Genomic DNA, 27843 nt, shown 5'->3' on the forward strand with positions numbered 1-27843 from the left:
TCCAGCAATGTGTTTTATATAAAAATAGTTTTTATATTTTTTTGTCTGGCAAATAATTTATGCCGCTAAGCTACACATTGACAAAAAAAAAAAATAAACGCATGCATTGATGCTTATAAACATTATTTTTTTAGGTTCACAAAATCGTGAGATTTCTTAGGACAGTGATCACTTCTGCCGAAATATCTGGTGGAGAGGGTATCAGATATTTCTTTTTGGGGGCGATTATATTTACATGTTTTTATCCGTTCTTTTATTTTTGAAATTGTTGTGGGGTTATCCACGTTACCAATGATGAAAATGATTAGTATAGCAGGCGTGTTTCAAACGGAACTTCATGTCAACCCAAGCAACGCCGAGTACCCATGTTAGTTTGTATATAAAAGAGTTAATTTTCAATATAAATTAGCCTGATTGATATAAAAAGTATAATTGATATCTACCCACTGACCCTCTATCGTGACACTGTTTAAAAAGAAAAAAAACAAAAAACTTTTATTCTGCTCAGAACTCAACCATTTTTTGTTTCCCATATTTTGTGCTCGCTTTAAACTCTTTTTTTCAGATTCCCCTTCCACACGTCATCTTATTTAAGAACATATTCAATAGAAAATTTGAAAAATATATGTTTAGAAAATTCATTACTTTTGGAAAACGGGTTGTTTTACAGTTTTTTGTTGTGCAACTCTCGTTTACTAAAAGATTTGTTCACTTTTTTCATCTCCAAATTTAGGACGCGATGTTTTTTATTAAATCAAAACATCAAAAAAAGTAAGATGCAACAATTTTTTAATGTAACAAAGTTGGTAACAGTAATAATACAAAATGTAGTTTTTACGCGATTATTAAGAGAATCGTTTTTGTTTTCATATCACAATTTACAATGTTAAAACTAACGAACAAGCAATATTTGCATTAGATGAAAACATTTAAAAATAAAGCTAAGGCAACTTTTTTTAAAATTAAGAAGTAAATGTTATGATAAGGTTTTTAAAAGATAGTCTTAAAAAATACAAAGAATGAAATTTTTAAAGATGTGCTGACTTTTTTTTTTTTGCTGTAACAATGAAAATGCAACAATAGTTGTAGAGGAATTGTAAACAGCGTATAATATAAATGATAATATTTTTGCATTAATTTCTTTTTCCAGGCTGATAATATAATTAGTGTTGTTGATGTTGACTCTTCATCCATAGTGTTATCCCACCGACTCACTCCTATGAATACTCCCCCTTTGGACAAGGGCACTCCAGTTTATTTAACTCTTCAAGAAATTCTCATTGTTGGCAATTGTAATGAACAGGTAATGTTTTCAACCATTATGAAGCTGTATAATATACAGTTATCAGATTTATAGCATTTGAATTGACAAAACAAATTTTGCTTCTGACGAGTCAGTTTTTTTTGTTTTTTTTTTACTGTTGTACCATGTTATTAGCAATATAATAACTACTTAGCTGCAATTTATTTAAAACGTTAGTTTCTCTCTCTCTGTCTGTCTGTCTCTCTCTCTCTCTATATATATATATATATATATATATATATATATATATATATTTATTTAATTTAAAACGTTAGTTTCTCTCTCTCTGTCTCTCTCTCTCTCTCTCTCTATATATATAGATAGATAGATAGATAGATAAACTATGAAGTATGTCTGAAAAGAAACAAGACTATGTGTGTTTATATTTGATTGCAAGAAGGCCATACATGTGGCAGCAGGACTCGGTTTTGTGTCACATCTCGAAGGAAAAACCCAGAAGTAGCTGTATGACGACTTTCACAACTTCACCAGTCTCAACATCTAGCTCTCATCTTGCTTGATCGCAATCTGGTTATGTGGACTTCAGTTCAGAAAGGCACCAACTGCACTGCCTACAATATGAAGGATGAGTTGATTGCCAGAACCAAACTGATGTTTTGGTATCTCTCAAAGGACACTGTAAAGGTTGTGTACTTCGTGTTTAGCTCCTATCTTAATGCTGTGATAAAGGCTGAGTATGCTGTGTTCAACAAAAATTTCTCTTAGAGATTAACTTTAAAGATTTTCAGTTCCTTTTCAAAAAAAAGTGTCAAAGTTATCCCAAACAGCCTATATATCTAATATTTTACTATTTTATGTTTATACACATTTATTAATATTATAAGGTGTATGTGTGTATATATATTATAAGGTATATGTGTATATATATATATACACATACATACATATATACATATTTGTGTGCGTGTATATATATATATATATATATATATATATATATATATATATTTGTTTACTGTTTTCTGGGAAAGAATTCCAACAAAGTTCTCGATTACAAAGAAAAAACCTTTTTCGATATATTTACGATTTACTATTAACTGGTCCCCCTTATGTTAGGCTTAAAACCGACGATACCAGTGTTTTTCTGACCTTCTGTACAATTTTAAATCTATATATATAAAAATGTAATTCTTGGTTCGTTCAACATCGATAAAACCATATTTCTACATTACCAATTTAATTGAAATTTTCAGAAAATCTATCTGTAAAGTCAATGAATGTTTGCATGTTATTAAAATAATTTAACATTGCAAATTATAAAAATATTAATTAAAATATAAATATTTTTCGTAAGTCGTTTCTGCGAGACTGCCCGGTTTTATTTCCGGTAACTTCCGTTTCACTCTCGAATTACAAGATAAGTAAAAAAAAAAAAAGGTACTCATGCAGAGAGTGATCCGTGCTGAAATGATAACATTATTTAAAAAGCCATTCTTAACATGGGGAGGGGAGGGTATTTTGTACCTATTCTGTACTTTAACCTTACAATTGAATAAAAAACATCATAAAACTTTAATTAAACGTGGAAATACGATTTTAAAAATAGCGCGGATCACTCTCTGTATTAGCAAAAAAAAAAAAAAATTATGTATCTTACCAATTTTTTTCCTTTGTTTATCTTAAGGCTTTTCATTCATCAAACATTACGTTTTAATTGTTAAGTTTCTTTCACGGCATTGTTTGATTAAAAAAGTTTGTTTTAACTTTTTCTAAACTGTTTCATTTTTACGACATGCCTCACCCTAACCTCCCCATGTTGAAAACGGCTTTCAAATTAAACACACCCTCCCACAAACCTCAAAAGCCGTTCTTAACATGGGGAGGTTGGGGGTGTTTATTCCGAAAGCCGTTTTAATATGGAGAGGTTAGGGTGTTTATAATATGTTGGGGCGAGTCGTAAAATTAACGAAGTTGCTATTTATTATTTATTGCAAAGATTGCTTGAAATTTATTTATTTGACAAAAAAGTCTTGACAATTCAAAAGAATGTTTAAAATTATTTATTTGTTCGAAAAAAAATATATTTTATAAAAGTCCAATGTTGCTTTCATTTCAAAATTGTTTTCTTAAAATTATATTTTTTTACGCAAACATTTCAATCAATGTTTTTACAATTATATTTCGATTCCCAGTAAAAAAATAAAAAATAAAAAACAACCCACTTCTCTGTTAAAAAAAAAACAATCATTTAAATTAATTTGCTGTTGGCCTTTCAAAGTTGCTTTAATTAAAAAAAAAATGTATAAAATTATTTATTTGTTAAAAAAAAAAAAACGAAAAAAAAAACACACACACACAAACGAAAAAATAAACAAAAACTAATAAATGTTTTGGTTTTCAAATGGCGCTCGCCCAGTTTAAACAATTATGAACATGTCATTTCAATTTTCTGTTTTTAATAAAAAAAAAAAAAAAATGTTCCATGAAAAACTTTCCCGTTCTCATTAATTAAATCAAAATATTTCCAATTAAACAATTATGGATATATGTTCTTTTTCACTTTCTTTATTTACTTTTTTTTGTAGTTCTTTCCAGAAGTTGAATTTTTTTTTTTTTTTTTTTTCGAACAAATAAATAATTTTAAACATTCTTTTGAATTGTCAAGATTCATTTTCTCCAGTAATATCGGTTTACCAAGTTTCTGGAAGTAAGAAATGATAATTTTAGTTTAATTTAACGTTTCCGGAAGTAATAAATGTTAATTTTGGTAAATTTATTCTTTCCCTTTCTGGAAGCAATCGTTTGGCCATATAATGATGTCTCCCCCTAGATTTGGATAGCAAGTGCGTGAAAAAAAATGGCGTCTCCAATTTCGGCAATAAAGGGTAGAAGCACCATTTTATTCATTGTTGATTTATTCAAACAGTCCTTTGGAAAATAAATATTTAAAATAAAGTGGTCCTTGGGCGTTGAGTTCCATGGCGACCAGCAGAATTATTTAATGATCGCTCCCTTAGCCCCCCCCCTTAGTCAAGGCTAATACATGCACACGTAACATTTATCATTTATTTACTTACATTGCCTTTTGCAATGTAATGACGTTTCTTGAAAAATATGCAAATTCTATATATATTTACCGTCAATCTTTTATCTCATCTTTCTTTTATATCTCTATTTCTGAAAACATCTTTCTATTTTATTTCTAGGTAAAATTTAGTGAACTAACATTGGACATGTTCCGAATGCTTCAAACTTTGGAAAGAGAACCCCAAGAAGACTTAACTACTCAACTCTATGATACATCACCAGCTCCAGGGAGACAACCATTTGTAAGTTAAGCAAATTGGCTTGCCATAAATTATTCTATATAATATCTAAAGTTATCTTGTTGAATTTTTAAAGTGCGGCCTAAATAGCATTTGAACTGACAAATCGAACTTTACTTCTGACTAGATAATTTTTATTTATTTGTTTTTTTTCTGTAGCATGTAGTATGGAAATATAAAAATGTACTTGATTACAATTTATTTTTTTAATATAAAAATGTACTTCATTACAATTTATTTTTTTAATTACTTTAAATATTTTTAAAATTAGTTCTGCTCAGACGTTTGAAACATTTTTAAATGATAACCACAAATACAAATGAGCAATGGGAATGACTAAATTTTTTCATTGAAAGATATAATACCTATTTTCTATCTTACAGCTTAATTTTTATTTCTTTTTAAATTAAATAAAAATTAAAAATTAAAATAATTATATTGCATTCCGGACAACAACTAGGTAGGTACAGCTAATGCACAAATAAATATGTCTGATAAAATTATTTTTATTTTATCATTTCATCAAGTATTTTTCTTTCATGGTGTTTGACATTTTTTTTCATAATTTATGTTGATATTATTCCTAATAAATTTAATAAAGTATACATGACTTATGTATAAGTAGACTGGTTTAAAATTCGCACACATATCTGATAAATCAAATGAACTAATCTCTGCTGATCTACTAATGAACAAGATGCACAAACCAAGAATCAAAAAATGTTGATTTTATTTGATGAACTTGCTATTGGTTCTAATGATAAATTTGAGTCAATCTCAGAAATGGTGACGAACATTTGTCACTGTGTTTTGACTTAGGCCTCTAAAGGTTCAGGTGATTCTGATGTTTAGCTGATCCTTTATGTTATATTGCATCTGTTTGTATTTTGTTTCACAATTCTACATACAACAAAATCAAGAGGGTTGCAGTTAGGCAAGCTTGGGAGCTAAATCTTAGGTGGTGTAGTTGACAAAGTGTGCTAATTGCCAGACCTAACTCTTTTGGCTTGTATTCTATGGCATTGTATTCTATGGCATTGGGTGTTGCTATGTTATCCTTATTTATCCCATCTCTGGACATTTCTAGATATGCCGCTCATGGTGTAATGGCAGTTTATGGTGTTCACCAAATGTGAATAAATGTTCGGCGTGTATGCTTTTGTTTTTTTCTCTAATTAATCCTAACAACTGCATCTGATGATGACATATCTTGAATGTGATCTATTTTGAATTTCTCTTTTGTATTGTGGTTTCTCATATTCTGTTTTATAGCAACCCCACAAAATCAGTCAATTTCTATGCATGTTAGATCTTATGTTTGACTGGAATTTTCACACCTGGCTGCTATGTGTAATTGTATCAGATATTGTGAATCAATTGTTGAAATACGTCTTCCTGTTAGAGTTGTTTAACAAGTTCAGTTTTTAAGCAATGATTTGATCGGAATAATATATGTCTTATTTACATTTGAAATGATGGATGTCATTGGCAGGATTGAAAGCAGCCCAAATTAATTCCTCATAGTTGCTTCAGTTTATAGTATCAGCAGTTGGAGATGCATAGTTTTTTTTTTTTTTTTTTTTTTTACATAGTGGTCACCACTTATCAAGGCCCGGAAGCCACTCAGGGATAAGGGTTATTGCAAGTACATTATGTTAGTGTGGAGATTTGATGAAGTGTTTACTTAAGGGGGTAGTTCATTAGGAATTTGTTAACGTTGGACTTGAACACATCCTAGTTGTAGTCAGGTGGGAAGCAGGCAGACAGAACAGAGTTCCACAGGCGTGCAGTTCTAAGAAAGAAGCTTTGTTCATGGAATCCACGTTTTGATTTAGGCACAGATAAATTTTCAAAGTGTCTAACAAAGACATAATATTGTTTTCTATCTTACATGATAATTCCATCAGAATATGACAGTCCCATTTTCAATTGTAAGATGATAGTTGCTGTTTAATAAAGTTCACCCGACTAATCTATTGTACTTTACCACACTACTTTGACATCACTGTTATATTTTGAACCTGTAGTCTCTGAAAAAATTTCCTTGTGGTCATTGCAGATTTTGTGTTGCCAGCAACTCTATATTTGGTACAGATTGCTATCATTGGGTTTACAATAAGTGCAATGGCTGCTAGAAAGATTGATCCATATTGAAAACTATTTCTGCACAAGATTTATTAATACTACTCATCCAATTTAAAGGCAGGTCATGTACTGTGTGGACGTCTGCAGAAGTTGAAAGTTGTTTGTTATCTTGTTAATATGATCTATGCTGGTGGGAGATATGAATTAAATTTGATCTTGCCTGTATAGACTGCATGAAACAAGTTTTGTGAGCTTCTTTTCATTTTAATCTGTTGTTTACTTCAACTTGTTGCGCAGCATCGATTTTAACGAACGTCATTTGTGCAATGTTATATGCATGTGAATGCTGCACTCTCACTAATTCAGTCTTTTTGTGGATGCAGAGAAATCACAGGAATTTGGTGGATTTTTGGTGTGCACTTTTTGGTGAAATTTTTGGTGTGCAGTTTTAACTAATTGCTGTTGAAGCTGAAGGTGTTCAGACTGGAGTTAGCTTTGCATTATAATCACCTACAATGATATGGACATGTTGCATGAAACTCTCGATTGGTAAATAGATATACACACATTTCAATAGAGAGTAACTAAGGAAAAAGCAAGCCAAAGAAAAAATTGTAATGACTCAGTCAAAGATGGTCATTGTATAACCCACATCCAATATGGAAAAGATATGCTAAATGATAAAAAAGGTGTAAATTTTTTATCTGTTTTTACTTTTTCTGTGGCTGAGTAATGCTGGGTGATCCTTCTCGTATAAGCAGTATTTTTATTTATATATTTAATTATATATAGATCATGTGATGATGTAGCAGTCAACAAATTCATAAAAAAACTCAGAAGTTCATTTTCTCTTTTCTCTCCTTTTGGTCTGATCAGTGAAGTGGCAACATGTTTGCCATATATTTTTTTCACGTTTTTCACTTAAGTCTCCAAAGCAACAGTGTTATTATTCATTGTTCCTATTTATAATTGTATTCGAAGACTGCTATAAAGTTCAATGTATTGAAATCATTTTAGCTTGTTACATTTTTTAAACTTATACAAAAAAAAAAGAAATAAAATTTTATTTGTAAGGAAAACAACTTTTTTCATATTCTTCAATTAAAAGTATAAGTTATTCCCTTTAATAAGGTTTTATTTTTTGGGTTTTATTTGAAAATTATTTCCATTTCACCAGTTTTTGAATAGAATTACATTATTATTTTAATAATCTGTAACAAAGTATGTTATTATCGTGTCAATAACGTGATACAATAATAGTCAGAATCAAAGTTGGATTTGTCAGCTTAAATACTACTTATGTCCAACTGTTAAAATCTTGCAAAATAATTTTAACTGTTAAATAAGAAATATGCAAAAAGAAAGAAAAAACCTTAAATAAGTTCAAGTCATTATTTTTAAATTAGATATTTTTAATGTTACAATGTTATTGTTCTTTTTTGGGAGAGGGTAGGGGTATTGTTCAAATGTTCCATGAGGACATTTTTACACGTGTGCATATTTTTGGTGTATTACTTATAAGCACAAATGAATCCTGTTATACGTAAGGTTTAAGTTATTTTTGTTTATCTCTTGTTTATGCAATTAAAACGCTAATAACTCTTCTATTGTTAATGCCATTTTTTGTTTGCTTTTACCCTTGCTTTATGGCACTAGGAAAATGGTGATCGTTCTATACGAAGAGACAACCCCCACAAATATCTGCTCTACAAACCGACATTCAGCCAACTCAACACTTTCTTAGCATCAGGTTTTAAAGAACTTCCACCAAATGGAGCTCTACTCTTGTATATATCTGCTGATGGTTGTTTTGGAAATGCCAAACATACAGACGATGGTAGGTAATTTTTTAGGAACTCCATTTTACCAAATTTTTACAAACTTTAACATTTATTTAATTTTTTGGAACAACTCATTCTCACTTCCAACCCTTAAGTGCAGGAGCAGATAACACTTTTATGGGAAGTCACTTTTATGCAGTTATGATGAGCAAGCGGAGTAGACTGAAAGGGCAGAGTTTATGGCGAAACTGTCAAAGTAATACAAGAAATTCTTGCTGATGTAGAAGAAAATGATCCTGTTACTGGAGCTTGACACATACCTGAAACAGATATAGGAGTGGTGTGATGCAAGCAATATTGCAACCTGTGTGGTCATGGAAATTGGTGGTTTGGTGGTGGAAGATGCAGCATGGTTGAGGAAAAAGATTAATGTGGTCGAATTTAACGCTGTTCTGAAAGGTATCAATTTAGCTATAAAATGGGGGTTGAGAGAAATCAAAATAAGAACCTATCCATCCTTTGTACTGAGTTGGTAAATTCTACAGTGGAGGAGTGTTCTACAGAAGTGATTATAAAACAGAGATTAGGGTTAGGCTTGTAGAGTTTGTATCTGAATTTGAACTGCAAATAAAGATAATGTTTATGTCTTCAGAGAGAAACAATGCATTGGTACAAATAAAAACAGTGATTAGTATTCTGCCTAGGAATTCGTGAACTAGAAGAGTTGTATGGCATACACCACACGGGAGTGGAATGAACATTATATTTGATGCAGAAAGTTGATCCACATATAAAACAAGAAGTTCAGAAGATGGTCAAGAATTGTGTTCAATGTTGAATTATTGATCCTGTCCCAAATATACATAATTCTGAGGAAATTGGGACTTAAAAGAATTGGACAAGATTAACTATAGACATAACACACTATCGTGGAGGAGCATACTTGTCAATGAATGATTGTGAACCTGGTAGACTGGCAATAAGGAGGGATTTACATGTTGAATTAATATCTGCATTTGCAGAGGAAGTGAAAAAAGTGATGCTTGAACAAGGTCCAGTAAAGGAGGGGATAATGGACAATGTCACTGTTTTTCACTCAGAAGTTCTCCAGATGATAAAAAAAAAATTGGCGATAACAAGCTATTAAAACATAGCCTATAGGCCCAGAAGAAATGGAATAGTAGAGCGACATCATCAAACAGTGAACGTGATAGTTGAGAGAGGAAGGATATCACCCGAAGAGGCTACACTTTGGTGCAACATGGCTCTCAAGGTCAGGCATAAAGAGGACACGGTACCACATAAATTAGTTATGAATACAGCAAAAGATACATCAAAACACAAAGAAGGGTGATTACTGAGGTACAGTTTCTAGTAATTTTAATGTCGATGGAATGCTACGGCATATTTTAGATTTAAAGCATGTCGTCCATGTAAACAATGACGATGTAAATGCGGGTCCAGAGGGCAATGGATGTGAACCAGTGGCAATGCAGAGACTACAGAGAGACTGCTGTACAGAATCAATCTGGATTCAGGATTATGTAATGTAAAATTATCTTTAATTATCCCCTGATCATTAAAAATAATGAGGGGGGGGGATGCTACCAAAGGCAAAATAAGTTACTCTTCTATGATTAAATACCTTAAAAATGGGTGCAAACCTTTTTTTGTGTAGCCTCTAGGGTCCCATTGAGTCAAAAAGAATGAAGGAAAAAAATAGCCACCTTTTCTCTTTATATGCTTGCGATAGCAGAGTGTCGAGATTTGGAGTAGCGAGTTTTTGGCAGCAGTGTGTTGAATTTAACCCTGGAAATTATTGCTTGGAAGCACAGAATAGTTAACAATCCATCAGGGCAAGTGTAGAACAGTTAACACTTGATTGTTTTAACCACACAGGATTATCTAAATTTTGATTAAAAACAAATTACTTTTCATTTTCATTGCCCAACTGAAAATAGTTTGAAATATAATTAATTCTATACTTAACAAAACTATTTCCAAGACTGAAATTTCATAGAATTGAATTAATGGGGTTTTTTTTTCACTAATATGTTTATTATCATTCTGTTGAATCAATTTCTTTCATTTTGTTTGGCATAAATTTATTTGCAAAAAAAAATATTTGGAATTAATTCTTACAATGTAAAAACAAAAAGGAAGCATTCTAATGTAAAATCTGTTTTTTAGCTGCCTATGACCTTGGTGGAGTAGTGACCAACAGTCGAAGAGAAGGAGACTTATTGAACAAAAATAAAAGGCCAGGAAGCTTGAAAGAAATGCATTGGTGAGATATTATTTAAGCTTTCATCTTACATTGAAATTGAATCGTATATTTTTATTTATTAAAAAATGTCAACAGCTGTTAGATTCATTAGATTATTTAAGGGATTGACGTTCTTTATATGATTTATGTCCAGGGTGTCTCATACACATGCTTTGAATTGTTGCAGAGGTTTTGTTAAAATTAATTCAAATTTTTAAAATTAGAACTTACAAACATTATTATATTGTCACCTCATGTTCTTAAAATGACGTTTTGGTCCATGTATTGCTGACAATGCAAAGAAATAAAATCACATCACATTCGATTACTGACATTAATTCAGTGACTTTTTCAAGTTTTATTGCATAGAAATTGACTTTTAGAAAACGTTTACATGATTAAAGTCTGATGAATATGGGCTTCCGATCAACTTGTTTAGTAAGATCTCAAGAAAAGATTTAACAATGCGACGATTTTCTATAGCAATCATAAATAACATAAAGATGTATATTCTTTCACAAATCAATGTCCATGATAAACAATTTGACCACACACTGATCAATCAGCTTGCAGGGCATATTGATTCTATATGTCCCTGAAGGAACTTCTTTAGCTTCTTTGGGAATCATGGTCAATCAGCAGAGAGAACCTGGCACACATAAAAATAAGACCTCTCTCTCTCTCTCTCTCTCTCTCTCTCTCTCTCTCTCTCTCTCTCTCGTTTACTGGGCACTCCAGCACATGATCTTCACCCAAAGATAATGGCTGGCCAACCTTTTAAAGCAGAAATAGCTTTCAACTCTTCCTTTTCCTCACTCAGACACTGTCCAATTTTCTTTTGTTGAAATTAACCTTTTCGGTGTTATTTTAAAATAGGATTTGTTTTTTCTTCTCTACTATGTTTTCGTTTACTATATAAAGGTTTTGCTGAAAATAAAACTCATCATCAGAGTCTTCTTTTATACTTACAGAAGTTCAAGTAAATTGGTTCAGTTATATGGTGGCATAAAAAGAACAGAATAATTTTTCATACTTCCACTAGCATTTTATAATGAATTTCATTTCTTCAAAGTCTTTTTCCAGCATTAAAAAATATTTAAATTATTTGATTAAAGATGAATGCCATTAAAAATGTTCTAACAAAACAATATCTTTTATTATTATACAATGTTACCAAATTGTATACATCTTAGTAAGACAAGCAATGCATTTTCATTCTTTATATAGCGTTAATTAATAACCCTTTTTTAGTTAATTATAAGTAACTAAAGAAAACATATCTTTCTTCCTTAAATGTCTTCATACTGAAAGTCATATGGACGATGACAAAAGAAAATAATGTGACATTTTTTAGCATTTTACACACAAACGTAGGAAAAAACGCATCATTTTATTTACATGTTTACAACACAAAGAGAAAGGACACGTCACATATACACAGTTTTATAAATATACAGTCAATCAAAGGGAGACAACTCTGAGTCCCCCAGTGCCCAAAAATATGTCATCACTAAACAGACAAGGAGAAGCAACTTCAAGTTTCCTAAGCCCTTAAATCATTGAAAAGAAGCGAAAACGGGAGACAACTCTTCAAGCATTAAAAACCTAGCAACATTGATAAATTTTCAATACTTTTAAGCTAGTTCATATTCTATGTTTATTCTTAAAAAATCTCTAAAATGAGATTCTATTATTGTTATGGGGTTAAATGGTAATAAGAACGAAGGAAAACAGGATTTTTAGGTACGAACATGTATTCACATATATTACAGGCAAAAGCAGGTTGAGCAGTATCATACCTCAATGGTAGGGTGTTTACACACAACCTCCTTAGCCGCATGCCAATCTCTGACTCTGGGCACCGGTACTCGAGGAAGTGACGTCATGAGATAGTCCATTAATCCCATGAAGGGGCATCTCCAACACTCCCCTCCCAGGCTTTTTGTTCGTAAAAGCTGTCAGTACCTCTTCCTTTTAGGGTTTACCATCAATGGCTCGGTAAACTTTCTCTTACAGAACGACCGCCATAGTTCAGGTGTTGGTTGAGGAGGTTCAAGATCAAAAGTTTCGAAGACAGTGTCTATCAGCTCATCTTCCAATGGTGGACTGTCGCTGGTTTCAACTGATCGACATCTTAGTTGGTTCTGGTGACGTTTGTGGGTATATGTTGGTCCTTACCATGTCACCGACTCTCTTAGTAATTGTACCCACCTCCCAGAATGATGTGCTGTTTTTATAACTTTTAAAAAACACTCTTTCACTTGGTATGAAATGTTTACTGGGTACACAAGTGGTCACTAGTGGCCTTGCCTGTTTGGGTAAGAGCTTGTCAAAAATGGATCTCGCTTTCCGCACAAACATTGTTCCTGCAGGTGAGCTTGCTGTTGGTGTGTTTAGGTTGGGTGTAATCCTATACACGTGTAGAAATTGTTGAAGTGCTTCATCTGTTGGGATCCCTTGAGCCTTCTTCAGTGCTTTTTTAAGAATATCCGCGAAACGTTCCGCTTGCCCATTCGCCCTAAATGGTATTGGGGAGTGGTGATATGATTAATTTGAAACGTATCACAACAACTTTTGAACTCAAGACGTAAACTGGGTTCCATTATCACTTACGATGTAATCGACTACACCGAAACATGCAAACAGTTCATGTAAGAAATTCAGTCATTTCAGTTGTCGGTCTTCTGCACCTCAATACCTCAGGCCACTTGGTGAAACTATCGACTATGATTAAGTAATAATTGTCCTCGAGCGGACTCGCAAAATCGATGTGCACCCTAGACCATGGCTGGTCAGTCTTCGGCCAAGGCTTAAACGTAATCAGTGGTGATTTAGCCGCAAGGGCACAGCCTGTGCACGAGTCTATCCTCTCATTAATGTCCTTGTCCATATTAGGCCAGTAGACATAGCTCCTCATCAAACTCTTTATATGATTTTTTTCTAAGATGTCCTGTGTGAGAATACTTCTGGAAATTTTCTTTTAACTCGTTCTTCAGTTGTTGCGCTTCCATAGACAAGTCTTCTACCCTATGACAGAATTTATTCATAGGTTGGTCCCACAATTCGAATCACTCCATCCAGTCAGTACCGAAGAGGTTTTCAGATGTCCTATGTATGTACGGAGTGTGAGCTCTCCTCCAAATTCCACTTTATCGCCTGTTACAGCTAGAGCTGATTTGTTCGTCTTCCGCATGGTTGGTTTCCTGAGCTTTTTCCACGTCTTAAGGTTAATGATGGACAAGTCTGATCCGGAATCCAATTGTAGATGCACAGTTTTATTTGCGATGTTAACTGTCACATATTTGTGTTGGTTCTTATCCGAATCCAAGTCGAATCTAGTCTGTCGGATGCTATTCTTGTCCTTGTTCTTCCTGTACTGGATCACTTTGTGGCCCTTCCTGCCACATTCGTTGCAGTACTTATATTTGTAAAAACATTGACTTGACCAATGTTTCCTGCCACAGCGATAGCACAAGCTTGTAGGAGATCCGGGTCTTGTGACTGGGTGGTACTTATTAGGTGCTGCCTGAGTTTTCTTACTTCCAGCTTTGCTTTTTCGGGGTGAGTATTTTTCCGGTCTGAAGGACATCCTTTTAATGAATGTTGCGCTTGACTCCTCGACGTGTCTCAAGTTGTTCCTTATGCAGACTACCTGTTGACAATTCTCGGCCAACTTCTGGAGGGTGAGGTTCTGTTCGCTCTCAAGTCTAGAGAGAACATGTTGTCTAATCTCAGCGTTTTGAGATAAGACTAGACCCTGCGCAAAAATTAAACACCTGTAGTCATCTGCTGATAAGTCAGATAGACGGAAATCATCGCAGTGTTTATTTACCACGGATACGAAGGTCAGGTCGTCGTCGCCGTCATCACTTTTTTGCAGGTTCAAGCACTTCCACACAGAAGAAAAAAAATTTTTTCACTTTAGGACTGACAGTTAAAAATAAAATATTTCAGAAAATTCCACTCAATGAAAAAAAAGTATTTCTTTTAGTCCAAGTAAAACGAAAAGGAACAAAAAACATTTCTCTCCCATTAACATATTGCATAAAGTTAGCAGCCAAAAAACAAACGCAAAAAAAACAAACTTTTCTCTTCATTTGAAAAATGTTCAAATTTGCATACGAATAAACCGCAGACAAGTAAACACTTCATCAAATCTCCACACTAACGTAATGTACTTGCAATAACCATTATCCCTGAGTGGCTTTCGGGCCTTGATAAGTGGTGATCACTGTGTAAAAAAAAGACAAGTTACAATTAGAAATTGTTCTCGCGGTGAAATTGGGTCAACATTTTTCTCTTTTTTTTTTCCTTCTTTCAATAAGCAACCAAATTAATTTTTAAGCATTAACAAAAATGCGTTTAGTACAGTTTTTTTTTTTTTTCCATTTAAATATAGAGACAAAAAGATTAACTTACAATTGAGTCGATAACTTTGCCACATGTTCGTTTTTTTTGTTTTTTTTAGAATTTTGTTTTTAGAATGTAATTGCCAGCCGAATTCTTAGCCTGTAAATCCGAAGTTCTTTTGAAGTCAAATTCATTTCTTTTATTTTTTGTGAAGTTAACCCATGTGAAAGTCAAATCCGACATCGCCAGTTGTTATGGGGTTAAATTGTAATAAGAACGAAAGAACACAAGATTTTTAGGAACGAACATGGATTCACATATATTACAGGCAAAAGCAGGTTGAGCAATACCATTCCTCAATGTTAGAGCATTTGCACACAACCTCCTTGGCCACATGCCAATCTCTGACTCCAGGCACCGCTACTCGATACCGGAAGTGACGTCACCAGAGGAAGTGATGTCATGAGATAGTCCATTAATCCCATGGAGGGGCGTCTCCAACAATTATTTGAAGGTGATTACATATAAACAGCCTGAGAAAACTTGGGGCTAAAAAAAAACTAAAAATATTTTAAACTTAAAAGTGGTGCATCATCGTATATAAATAAAATGTAACAAAATTTATCTTCTTTTTAAAAGAGTTGCTTTAATGTCTTTAAAAATGATCACTTGTCTAGAAATGAGTGATCATTTTTACCTCATGGTATACAAGTAGGTGATCATTTTCACTTAGTGCTATGAAAGTGGGTGATTATTTTCATTTAGTGAAATGAAAGTGGATGATTATTTTCATCTGGTGATATTGACATGGATGATAGCTTTAAACTAGTGACATGGAACTGGATAATCATTTTCACCTGGTGATAGTAGTTGAACATTTTACATAAAATTTGTATACAAAACTGATCCTTCACTCTAAATTCTAAAATATTTTTTGTTTCATTTAATTTTACTAACAAGTTTTCCCAGGCTGTTTATATGTAGTTATCTAAAAAAAAGTAAAATCTAGGTGGGGAGATAGCATAGGGTTCCAGGTGACACTTTTACCATAAATTTCTTCTATTTTCATATTGTGTTATACCAAGTGACCTACAAAAGCTTATTAATCAAATTTCTATTTTGCAGTCTACATCCGGGTGATTTGTATCCATATACGAGAAAACCATTGTTCCTCATATGCGATAGTGATAATAGTTCAGCTTTCCAGGTGAGCATTTACATTTTTTTTGTATTAAATTAATCTCAAGTTTTGCATTCATTCTATAAAGTTTCTTTTTATGTGAAACATTAAATGATGTTAAAAGTAAAATAGAAATGCATTAATTATTATTAAGGATTATGTTCTATATGTGTATATATAGGTGAACATAGATGTCAAAACATTCTTTATTGTTAACACCTAACGAGTACAATGTGCGTTTGATAGTGAACTGTCTACATATGGAATAGATTGTTTTTTTATTTTTTTTTACATGGTAGTCACCACTTATCAAGGCCCGGGAACCATTTGGGGACAAGGGTTATTGCGTGTACAGTAATCAATGGGATAGTATTGTAGTAATCTTTGTAATGTAGATTTGCTAAAGTGTCTTACTTGAGGGAGCGGTTCATCAGAAATTTGTTTATATTGGACTTGAAGACATCCAAGTTGTAGTCAGGTGGGAAACAGGCAAACGTTCCACAGGCGTGCACTTCTCAGAAAGAAGCTTTGTTCATGGAATCTACGTTTTGATTTTGGCACAGATAAAGAGTGGGGAAAATTTTTGACAGTGGTTTCAGCTAGACGGGTGTCTTTCATGAAAATTGGCGAGGGGGGGGGGGACCAGAGATTGGAGCTCAGATGATCGCTTGCTATGGAAATAATGATAAAACAAAGACATGCTCGCAACGTCTCTTCTGTGGGAGAGAGGTTGCAGGGAAGAGAAAAGGGCATCCCCCACTAAGTCACAAAGTCTATTTTGTACTCTGTCAAGGCAGGATAGGCTGTTTTTAGCAGCTCCTGCGCATATGTGGTAGCAGTACTCCATCTTTGGACGTACTTGGCTTTTATATAGATAGAGAATTGAATCAGCAGTGAGATATCTTCTGGAGCAGTAGAAGGATCCTACCATTTTTACAGCGACCTTGGCAACAGACTTAATGTACGTGTTCCATTTCAGATCAGGAGTAAAGGTCAATCCCAAAAGCAAAAATGTTGACCTTTACTCCTGATCTGAAATGGAACACGTGCATCAGATATCTCACTGCTGATGCAATTCTCTATCTATATAAAAGCCAAGTACGTCCAAGGATGGGGTACTGCTGCCACATATGAGCAGGAGCTGCTAAAAACAGCCTATCCTGCCTTATCAAAACATGGAGCCTCCCCAAGACGATTGATGCCAGATGGAGATCAGAGCATTGATGATGTAAAAATAGGAACTTGGTTATAGATGCATTAAAAGTAACCAGCCATCTCTTCCCTCACTGTACCACGCACTCAAGAGGAGAGAGAATCAGACAGAGAGAACTTTGTCATTTACAGTCTTTGATGTGTTGCCATAAATGATCGTGTCATTAGCATAGATGTCAACGAATGATTTAAGTATGTGTTTTTGGAGATCATTGATGTAGATCAGGAAGAGAGTTGGGCCCAAGATGGACCCCTGAGGGACTCCAGCATTAATACTGTGGGCCTCTGATTTCTGTCCATCAACCACTACTCTTATGAGCCTATCAGAGAGAAACGTTATTGGATCACAAATGAAATAAGCCTGGATCTGGTGTTGCCACATATACTAATAAAACTATTTAAAAATGATACCAAATAGATAAATAAAAACACTGAGGCTCAGAAGAAAGATCTGGGTGTCATGGTTGACAGGGGCTCCTTTGATAGCCAACATAGTGAACCCCAGTTAACATCCTGCAAATGTTGGTCCTTTTTATTTCTGGTAGCAGAATACAACAGACCAAATACAGGTAAATAAATGCGATTAGTACAAAGAAAGAATCATGCAGAGAACAGAATGATCCACAAAGAAAATGAAATGATTGAGTACAAAAGCAATCCGTACACATAGACGTTCCTATAAACATATAGAACATAATTCTCGTGTTATATCAGCAATTTTCCAAATAGCACATTAATCAACTATTATTTTTTTTATATTTCTTTTTTTTTTGTGAACATGCAACATTCATGCAGGTGCAACACTGATTTTCCAGTAGGCATTGTTCCAGAATATGAATAACAGTGTTGTCAAACTATTCAACTCCAGCTTAATAAGATTCATAACATACTAATTACAAACTTACTTTTTTTTTGTAACACAATCAGATTGTTAAAAACTAAAACAAGTATTAACTTTTTATTTCATGGAAATAAACCAGTTTTTACATTCAATAAATTCGATATTTGGATTTGTTTGCAAAACTATAATTAAATTTAATCAAAATAATATACAATCTGAAAATAGAGACTATTACCAGCAAGTGCAATGTAAGCAAACAATTGATGGTGCTTGACACACAGTGATTTAGTTCATCATTTCTCTCTCCTCTGATCTTGAGCACGTAGTACAATGGGGTAAGGAGTGGCTGGTTACTTTTAATGCATCTAAAACCAAGCTTCTCTCTTTACATCATCAACATTCTGATCCACATCTGCCATCAATTGAAATGAATGGCTCTCGTCTTCAGGAGGCCTCAAGTTTTGACAAGCTTCTTGGCTTGACCATTACTCCTGATCTTAAATGGAACACGTACATCAAATCTGTTGCCAAGGCCGCTGGAAAAATGGTGGGATCTTTCTATCGATCCGGTAGATATCTCACTGCTGATGCTATTCTCTATCTATATAAGAGCCAGGTACGTCCAAGGATGGAATACTGTTGCCACATCTGGGCAGGAGCTGCTAGAAAGGACTTGGCCTGCCTTGATAGAGTTCAAAATAGACTTCGTAGCCTCGTAGGAGATGTCCTTTTCTCTTCCTTGCAATGTTGCGAGTTTGTCTCTGATGTATCATTATTTTCATGGAAAGTGTTCGACTGAGCTTCAATCTATGGTCCCCCCTCGCCAAACTTTAACAAGAAACACTCGTCTAGCTGTAAATGCTATCAATAATTCCCCCCACTCTTTATCTGTGCCTAAACCTAAACGTAGATTCCATGAACAAAGCTTCTTTCTTAGAACTGCACGCCTGTGGAATTGTCTTCCGTTTTCCTGCTTTCCGGCTGACTACAATATGGTTGTCTTCAAGTCTAACGTAAATAAGTTCTTGATGAGCCGTTCCATATAAGTTATCAAATTTACCAAATTTTCATTACTAATGATTACTATGTTGCCCAATTTCTACTGTACACTCTTTAACCCTTATCCTTGAGTGGCCTCTTGGCCTTGATAATGTGGTGATGCCTATGTAAAAAAAAAAAAAGTTAGATTATCAAGCTTGCTCTCATGATTTTTTTCAGATTAAAACAGATGCTGAACCATCAGTGTTGCATTTGTAATGATTATTTATTCAAAATAAACCATAATTCAATATACAATGTAAAGTCAGTCTCATTAGCATTTTTTTGTCATCAATAGCTTTTTTTGCAATAAAATATGTAATTAGATCCATTTCTACAAAGGACATGTTTTTTTTATTTTAGTTCATTAAAGTAAGATTTCTTTCCCATTCAATTTAAAAATTGAATCTAATCTTTAATCTGTTGTCTAATTTGGATTGTTATAATTCTTTCTATGGACTGATTTTCTGCAAAACGTTTGCTTTAGGTCAACATTTTATGAATTTTACTTTCACATGTATCATAGCATCATTCAATGCAATAAGAATCACAATTTGAATTTTCTTGCTTGAATTTGATAATCTTTAACATTTTCCATTCTTTAGTTATTTCACGATTTTTGAAATGACAAGTGATAATTTCGATTATCAGACTATTATTTTTTATCTTAATTTTTATTTTCACAAAATTTTGACCAATATAACCTCTGACCTTTTTTAGGTGCATCATTTTGAACTTGAGAATCTTTATATTGAACTTTAGAACCTATACAGAATTTTAAACATTCTGTCAGCCTTTAATGCACTATAGTAGATTGTATGCATTTTGTTGACTTGGTGGGAATATTAATTATTAAGTTATTCTTAGTTATTATTGACGCTAAGTGCATCTTCTTAATGTAAACATTAATTATTAAGTTATTATTGACTTTAAGTGCATCCTCTGAATGTAAACACAGAACCACATGATACTCAAAGCTTATATTCATTTTCTATTCAAGCCCACACTACACATTATAATAACTAAGAATAACTATAGTTAACACTCCTTCCCAGTTGTGTTCTGGCATGAGAACAATTTACTTTATAGAATTACCTACCACTGTTCACCACATTTATATAGAAACTCACTAAAGGGCATCATTATCTCCCCTTTTGGTGACAATCCTCATCTCAAAAATTCTTTAAAATATTGTAATAGACATAGACTATATGGAAAATGGTAATATTTAAAACACTCATAAAAAAGAAACAAAATTCAAAAAAAGTTATAATAATGCTTATTGTTGCAGAATGTGCTTTCCAATGACATTATTTGCTTTGTCTTCATAAGTTAAAGTAAAATTTATAAAATGTCAAATGAAGCAAATTTTTGCAGAAGACTAATGCATAGAAAGTATTATGTGTGTGGCATCCGTCAGTCGAAACGACTATGGATCAGCGCCGTATTAAGATGTTGCCTGTATGCATCCTTTTGTGTGACTGTAGAGACCAATTCTTGATTTGCATAGTCTGCCACAGCCTTGACATACGAAGGTTGTTATGCAATTTGCCGCTTCGTCCAGCTGTTCCGCCTGTACACTCGCTCTTTTCCTAGCTCTCTTTGCAGCGTTTTCAACATGGAGGGTCCTCTCGCTGATGATAATCCCCTGGCATATCATTTTCCTCCAGGCAGTTCTGTCAGCTGCAGAGGCTTCCCATGTGTTCCTGTCCACTGAGAAAGCCTTCATGTCACGCTTGCAGACATCCCTGTAGCGAAGATGGGGTCGCCCCCTCTTTCTTGAGCCTGAGGCAACCTCGCCATAGAGAAGGTCTTTAGGGATGCGCCCATCATCCATCCTGCGCACATGGCCCAGCCAGCAAAGACGTCGCTCACGCAGTAGGGAGTAAATGGATGGGATGCCCGCTCTCTGCAGAACATCAGTATTACTCACTCTGTCCTGCCATGTGATACCAAGTATCCTACGTATACACCTCATATGGAAGACCTGGAGTTTCCTCTCTTGTGTTGAGTATGTAGTCCAGGATTCACTACCATACAGTAGAACACTGAGGATGCATGCTCTGTAGACGGTCATCTTGGTGGAAGTGGTAAGGTGCCTGTTTTCCCAGACTCTTTTAGTTAGTTTAGAGAGGGTTGTGGATGCCTTTTTAATCCTTTTGTTTAGCTCCACGTCCAATGAGAGGGTGTCTGAAGCAGTGGAGCCTAGATATTGAAACTGGCGTACGACCTCTAGTGGTGTGCCTTGGATTGTGATGCTGGGTGGGGAGGCGGTTGCTTGTCCCATGACTTGGGTTTTCTTCTGGCTGATGGTGAGACCGAACAGGCTGCAAGCATTAGCAAACCTGTCCATCAGTCTTTGAAGACCATCTTCCTGATGCGATGCTATAGCTGCATCATCGGCAAACAGCATGTCTCTTATCCGAACTGTCCTGGTCTTTGTCCTGGAGCAGAGTCTGGCGATGTTGAAGAGACCACCATCTGACCTGGAGTGCAAGCAGATACCATCCGTTGTGTTCTTGAAAGCATGCTTCAGGAGTAGGAAGAAGAAGATGCCGAAGAGTGTTGGGGCCAACACACAACCCTGTTTGACACCACTCCTCACCTCGAACTCAGCAGACATGCCACCGTTAAATTGCACAGTGCTCCTCATGCCATCATGAAAGGATCTTATGATGCTGAGGAGTTTTGGTGGGCATCCGATCAGTGGGAGAATTTTATTATTATATTATATTGTTATAATACTTTCTGCTCTCTCACTGATCAGAAAGTATTATAACAATCTAATATAAAAATAGTGAAGAAATTAAATTTGATGAAATAGATTGGACGAAAAATGCATGTTTTAAAGAACTCATTTAAATGCAAAGCAGATGTTTATTATTTTGTAGGAAAAATCTATTGATGAAAAAGGAATGATGATTTTTTTCCTAAAACAACATTTATATAAAAACATGTTAGTAAATAAAAGAAGACTTGGGTAAATAGAGCTAGTAAGATATTAAAAGAAATTGCTTTCAGTAAAGATAATATTATTAATAACCATTTAATTTGAATAATGTTTTTAAATTGAATGAAAAATTTTTAATTGAATAAAATTTTATTTATAACTTTTTTTTTTTTTACAGTGTTTCCCTAATTTATTTGGTCAACCCCTTGTCTGCCTTCTGTCCCCTGAACAATTGCCATCAACAATGCAAGGTTTGTGTTTTTCTTCCAACTAGAGAGAAAGAGAGAGAGAAATATAGCAAGCAGAAAGAGACTAATTTAGGATTTTATCTTTTTATTTTTGTAATTGAATTGGCTTTGCAAACTCACTTTTTCCTGACTCAAGCAATCGAATCTAACAACAATAACCAAATGTAACAAAAATGTTATTGTTATTAATAAGTATTGGAATTTTTAAAGTTGATTTTTAATAGTAATTGTCTGTATTTTTGAGATGAGGTGTTTTCATTGATTGAGATTGTCGGACTGACTTCCTCATCTTGGTTGTTATCGTCACAACGTTTCGGACGTTTTGCCCTCTGGCCTTCATCAGGTGTTTTGTATCAAAAGACACCTACAAAACACCTGATGAAGGCCAGAAGGCAAAACGGCCGAAACGTTGTGACGATAACAACCAAGATGAGGAAGTCAGTCCGACAATCTCAATCATTGATTTTTAATATTCGTTTGAAAAATTCTTTTAATACTATTGTTTTGAAGCACTACCAATATTTTTGTTGGTTATTACTTTGTCATATTTACTACAATTAAGTATTTTTATTTTCTCCATCATCTTCACCATCATCATCAGCTTAACATATAAGCTGGCATGTGCTGGACAGTTTTAATGAATTGACTTCCATTTATCAAGTCCATTTTTATTACTCCCATGTTTCCTAACCCTAACCTTATTCCCTTAATTGTTCTACATTTGCTGACTCAAGAAATCACATTCTTTCAGTGTGGCTATACCATCAAAGTTTCTTATTCTGCACACAAAATCTAAACATACTGTCCAGATTTAATTCCATCTCTGAGGTCATCATAATGAAACTCATCTTTAAGATTCACAAATCATGTCGTTCTCATATAATTTCTTTCCATGTAATGAATGTCCTCAATCCTCACTGTCCAGGTATCACTTCCATACATCAACACACTTCCATACATCAACACACAATGAATGTCCTCAATCCTCACTGTCCAGGTATCACTTCCATACATCAACACACTTCCATACATCAACACACTTCCATACATCAACACACATGCCTGATAGACTGCTAATTTGGTTGACAGTAATGGCAAAAGTTCCCTGAACTTACTCCACTCACTCTTAATTCTTGCTATGATAGTAGGATCTGCTCCTCCATGTGATGCAATCATATCACAAAGGTAACAAAACTATGCAATGACATCACCATCCAGATATCTTTTGTCCACATCTGAATTCTCATCCATCTCTTATTACCTTGCTGTTATTAATAAGTATTACATTTTTTTGCACAAACTTGTTATCCTCTTCCAATCTACCAGTAACTTCACTGCATTTCTTGTCCACCTAATGCTTATACCTGAATTGCACCTTCTACAAACTAAGAAAATATCTTTTTTTATTTATTTTGTTTGAGCTTTCCAATGCTACAATCACTTTTTTCCAAGAAAACATTACACTCAGAATCCGCTCTCAGAAAAGATTACTCTCAAAAAACAGTTCTCTAATCAAAACATTACTCTTAAGGAAATTTTACAAAATGAGATCAAACATCACTCTGAGAAAAACTGTTTGAAAACATTACACCTTGGCATTGGTTTTGATTTTTTGAAGAATCAGATTGAATTATATGGTTGGAGATGAACTTGTATATACTATGGCAACCAATTGATTGATTGGATCTCTTCAATCTTTTGTCTAGCTGAAGTGGAGGAATGGCTCAGCAACCAGAATCCCATCCTAAGGCATAATAGGTCACCACAACCTACAGGCGACCCCATTTTCGAAAGAGTTGAGTTATTTCTCTATATGAGGTTGCAGTCAGCGAATTTGTGGCCCTACTGACAGGGCAAATTCATATTTGTTTTTTTCATCTGATCAGTTATCCTGAATATGTTGTTCTTTTGGTCATTCCTTCATAATATCGGGAAACATCGTCTTCTCTGCCTCCTTCTTAGCTTTGTATCTTTTGATTCTTTTTGTTTCCCTCTTTGCAGCCATTTTTCCACTCACTTTGTTGTTTTCGCTTTTCTTTGATATGTTTCTCAACTTTCTCGTTGCATTATGATGCTATGATGCTATCTTATGACTTCAGACTCCTTCATCCACCCATCGGATTTGTTACATTCAACATCTTCAGCATCTTTTATTTCCACAATTCCTGCTGTGGATTTTGTAGCCAAATGCTTAATCACACATTTCACATGTTCTTTGTTTCATGTTTTTCTGGGATAAACAATCTCTTTATCTCTTGAGCTTTCTTCAGCACTAAATTGCAAATAAGTTCAATTAACATTTTCAATGTACAAATATTCATGCACTTTTGAAACTTTTGTGAATGCAATTAATCCACATAAAACCATATTGACTCATTTACACTTTCTACCAGAAAAAGAAATCACAAGAACTAAGGTATGCTGCATGATAATTCCACATGAGCACATATCCAATTAGGGAAAATGCAGATTTTGTTCATCAAATATTTTGTTAACATGATCATTCACATAAAACTTCATTGCTAAACTCTCCTCTGTGAAAAAAATTTCTTCAATTTTTTGAAAACTATTCATCTGTCAGTTTATCAACAAAGATTCGGATGATTCAAGATTTGTTACTTGCAGTTTTAAAATTTGACAAATGATTGATTTTTAAGTACCTAAATTAAAACAAGTCCAACCAATTGATTTTTTGTGACTTGTGATGTTGTCATTAAAATGCTAATTAACATCTTGTCTAGATAGCCAGTTAATTCAGGGTAAATTAAAAAGAGTAAAACAAACACATTTTATTTTAAGAAAAACAAGAATTTATTCCTCTCATTGAATCAGGTAAAAATCTGAAAGAAAACATGAAACCAGTTTCACTGCAATGAAGAAAAGAGTAAACATTAAAGATAAAAAAAAAAACAGGACACAAAAACAAAGAGTAAAAAAGGGGAAAGCAAGTACAAGTAAGGATAGAGTGATTGGAAAAAGAGTGTGAGAGGCCAGCAGATTATCACAAATCAACACAGTTTGAATTGTGTTGATTTGATGACACATAGCAGCAGATCATTCTCTTTCCTCTTTTGCGTTGTCATTAAAAATGACTGCACAAAATCATTTGGGCTTAATAAGGGCTTTTTTTTTCTTGTACAGTATAAAGTATATATACATATCAACCATTCCACAAGACACAACATCCCCCTCTCTCTCTTACAATCAACAAAAAAGAGAAAGATTTCTTCAGTTTATTTACTACATTACTACCGACCTCCTGTTTGTGACACATTATCTTGACACATAACCCTTAACTTCCTCTACTGCTTATTCTGGCCTTATGTGAAAAAATACTGTTTAATTTTACACACCTGCATCTAAATATTGCTTCATCTAAACATTGTTTGTGTGTCATTTGACATGTGAATTTACAATTGTAAAAATAAACATTTCTTATTTTCAGACCAACATTTGAAAGGCAATTTATTTACACTTTTCCTTCATTGTCCGTTGATGGCATTTTGTTATGTGTGTAATATCGGAGATATTCCAATCACAACATGGGACAAATGTCAGAGTCAAGTGGACAAATTTATGTCCGAAGCATCAAAGCTGTTTACTCGCTCAAGGAAATTAGGTAAGACAATAATATTTTCATTTTATGAATCGAGCCTATAAAGATAGCTAGCCTGTTCTGTGTAGCATGTCGAAAAACCAGCTGTATTTATACAATTCCTACAGATGTAGTTGTAGACATGAATAGCTCCTGGCATTCATGTATCATTTTCATTTTAGATTTGTGTTTGTTTTTACATTTTAACATATAATAGGGATTCATCTGTTTGGGGGTATGTTCACTTGTCCGTATCAAATTGAAGCTGATAAAGTTGTGGATGTATTCGAGTGAAAATTGTACTCTTACAGTGTTCCATGGGTTAATTATTTGTGTCGATGTACGTACCGGAGGGTCGTTGGCTGTGATGTTCATGCTTTGAATTTGATTCTTTTTTTGAATAGTTTCCTCTAATGGTTTTCTTTGGTGGGATTATTTGCAAATTATGCCATTGATGTAGACAGAGAAAAAAATCAGTTCAAATAAATAAGAAAATAAGCTTAAATAAATAAGAAAATAAGCTTAAATAAATAAGAAAATAAGCTTAAATAAATAACAAAATAAACTTCAATAAATAAGAAAATAAGTTTAAATAAATAAAAAATAAGCTTAAATAAATAAGAAAATAAACTTAAATAAATAAGAAATAAACTTATATAAATAAGAAAATAAGTTTAAATAAATAAGAAAATAAGCTTAAATAAATAAGAAAATAAGTTTAAATAAGAAAATAGGCTTAAATAAGAAAATAGGCTTAAATAAATAACAAAATAAGCTTAAATAAATAACAAAATAAGCTTAAATAAATAACAAAATAAGCTTAAATAAATAACAAAATAAGCTTAAATAAATAACAAAATAAGCTTAAATTAACAGGAAAATAAGTTTAAATAAATAAGAAAATAAGTTTAAATAAATAAGAAAATAAGCTTAAATAAATAAGAAAATAAGTTTAAATAAATAAGAAAATAAACTTAAATAAATAAGAAAATAAGTTTAAATAAATAAGAAAATAAGCTTAAATAAATAAGAAAATAAACTTAAATAAATAACAAAATAAGCTAAAATAAATAACAAAATAAACTTAAATAAATAACAAAATAAGCTTAAATAAATAACAAAATAAGCTTAAATAAATAACAAAATAAACTTAAATAAATAACAAAATAAGCTTAAATAAATAAGAAAATAAACTTAAATAAATAAGAAAATAAGCTTAAATAAATAACAAAATAAACTTAAATAAATAACAAAATAAGCTTAAATAAATAACAAAATAAGCTTAAATAAATAAGAAAATAAGCTTAAATAAGAAAATAGGCTTAAATAACAAAATAAGCTTAAATAAATAACAAAATAAACTTAAATAAATAACAAAATAAGCTTAAATAAATAACAAAATAAACTTAAATAAATAACAAAATAAGCTTAAATTAACAGGAAAATAAGTTTAAATAAATAAGAAAATAAGCTTAAATAAATAAGAAAATAAACTTAAATAAATAAGAAAATAAGCTTAATTAAATAACAAAAAAAGTTTAAATAAGAAAATAAAGTTAAATAAATAAGAAAATAAATAACAAAATAAACTTAAATAAATAAGAAAATAAGCTTAAATAAATAAGAAAATAAGCTTAAATAAATAAGAAAAAAAACTTAAATAAATAAGAAAATAAGCTTAAATAAATAACAAAATAAGTTTAAATA

General features: G+C 33.0%; 1 protein-coding gene across 6 annotated transcripts in view; it reads left to right on the plus strand.

The window, feature by feature from the left end:
* LOC145241494 (protein SCAI-like) overlaps positions 1 to 27843 on the plus strand; it is a 404381-nt gene that overhangs the window by 359363 nt on the left and 17175 nt on the right. For all 6 annotated transcript variants that reach the window (XM_080104505.1, XM_080104506.1, XM_080104507.1 and 3 more), the window contains 7 exons: positions 1151 to 1303; positions 4471 to 4593; positions 8332 to 8512; positions 10647 to 10743; positions 16198 to 16279; positions 22472 to 22544; positions 25987 to 26160. In XM_080104505.1, the coding sequence (XP_079960631.1) occupies positions 1151 to 1303; positions 4471 to 4593; positions 8332 to 8512; positions 10647 to 10743; positions 16198 to 16279; positions 22472 to 22544; positions 25987 to 26160 (883 nt within the window). The remainder of the gene's footprint in view (positions 1 to 1150; positions 1304 to 4470; positions 4594 to 8331; positions 8513 to 10646; positions 10744 to 16197; positions 16280 to 22471; positions 22545 to 25986; positions 26161 to 27843) is intronic.

Source organism: Euprymna scolopes, chromosome 20 (genome assembly GCF_053919585.1).
Source record: "Euprymna scolopes isolate OS-2025 chromosome 20, ASM5391958v1, whole genome shotgun sequence".
Classification (NCBI taxonomy): domain Eukaryota; kingdom Metazoa; phylum Mollusca; class Cephalopoda; order Sepiida; family Sepiolidae; genus Euprymna; species Euprymna scolopes.